Here is a 1,068-nt window from a genome sequence, read left to right on the forward strand (position 1 = left end):
ACAAGCTTGGAAATAAAAAGATCAAATCTGTCCGAACCCACTGATATGATCATGACTGCATTTGATATCAAAAGCGGGTGATGACAGGATCCGTCAAAAACCCCCACAGCAGCCTACTGTATCACCTACTGTATCAGAGAACAGCTTAACAAGACAGAATTAGGCCCAGATTTATTATTATTATTATTATTATTATTATTATTATTATTATTATTATTATTAATGTACATGTTGTGGTAAGAAGACAGAAGTATAAAGCTTGCTCTCCTGCACCTGCCTGCACCCAACTGTCAGAATTATTATAATGATTTATCTCTGCACTTAAAAGTACATAATAAAATTAAATAAAGCTAGTGATTGGTGCTTACCTGTACCACTCCAATCCGTTGTCATAGAAACGGTCGAAAAAGTGCGGTTCGGCTCCCGCCGCTCTCACGTCCGGGTGCACGCGGAGAAACTCGAGCAGCGCGCGCGTGCCGCCTTTCTTCACCCCTACGATAATGGCCTGCGGCAGCCGCTTGGTCCCGGAGCCGTTGGAGAAAGTGGACAAGCCGCCGCTGTGTACCGGGGACCTCCGCTCTCCTGCCGCGTCTCCTCCCCGCCGCTCGGTCTCCGTCTCGGCCTCGTTGCCTTTCAAGACATTTCGAGGAAACGTCCTGACATCCGTCACGTCGTCGCTTTTGACGTTGTTCAAGTCTCTAGAAAACACCCCGACGCCCGTTTGGTCGTAGTCCTCCCAGGCGCGCGCTTGTGGAACTAACCGGGACCCGATTCCCGACCTTAAGCCCGCGTCCTCGGGCCGGCGCCGGTCCGCGCGTAAACTCGGCACGGTGGCGCACGAGCCCACGCACGAGTACAGCACGTAGAGCCACAGCACGAGCATGATGCCGAATAGCGCGAGCTTCCGCCTCACAGGACTCGCTGACAGAGCATACGGATGATGTGCGCGAAGCAGGCTATATTCCATAAGCTCCGGCGGGTGCGACGTGGACCATGCTCCAACCGGACATTTTCACACGGGAGGGGAAAAAGTCTCTCCAGGGCGCGCGCGCGCGTCAGGATGCACAC

General features: G+C 52.7%; 1 protein-coding gene across 1 annotated transcript in view; it reads right to left on the reverse strand.

The window, feature by feature from the left end:
* Positions 1-1,068, reverse strand: part of LOC128617150 (heparan sulfate glucosamine 3-O-sulfotransferase 3B1-like) — a 23,095-nt gene extending 22,027 nt beyond the window's left edge. The window contains exon 1 of the mRNA XM_053640174.1: positions 369-1,068. Coding sequence (XP_053496149.1) covers positions 369-967 — 599 coding nt within the window. The 5' untranslated portion in view covers positions 968-1,068. The remainder of the gene's footprint in view (positions 1-368) is intronic.

The sequence above is a fragment of the Ictalurus furcatus genome, chromosome 13 (genome assembly GCF_023375685.1).
Source record: "Ictalurus furcatus strain D&B chromosome 13, Billie_1.0, whole genome shotgun sequence".
Lineage (NCBI taxonomy): Eukaryota > Metazoa > Chordata > Actinopteri > Siluriformes > Ictaluridae > Ictalurus > Ictalurus furcatus.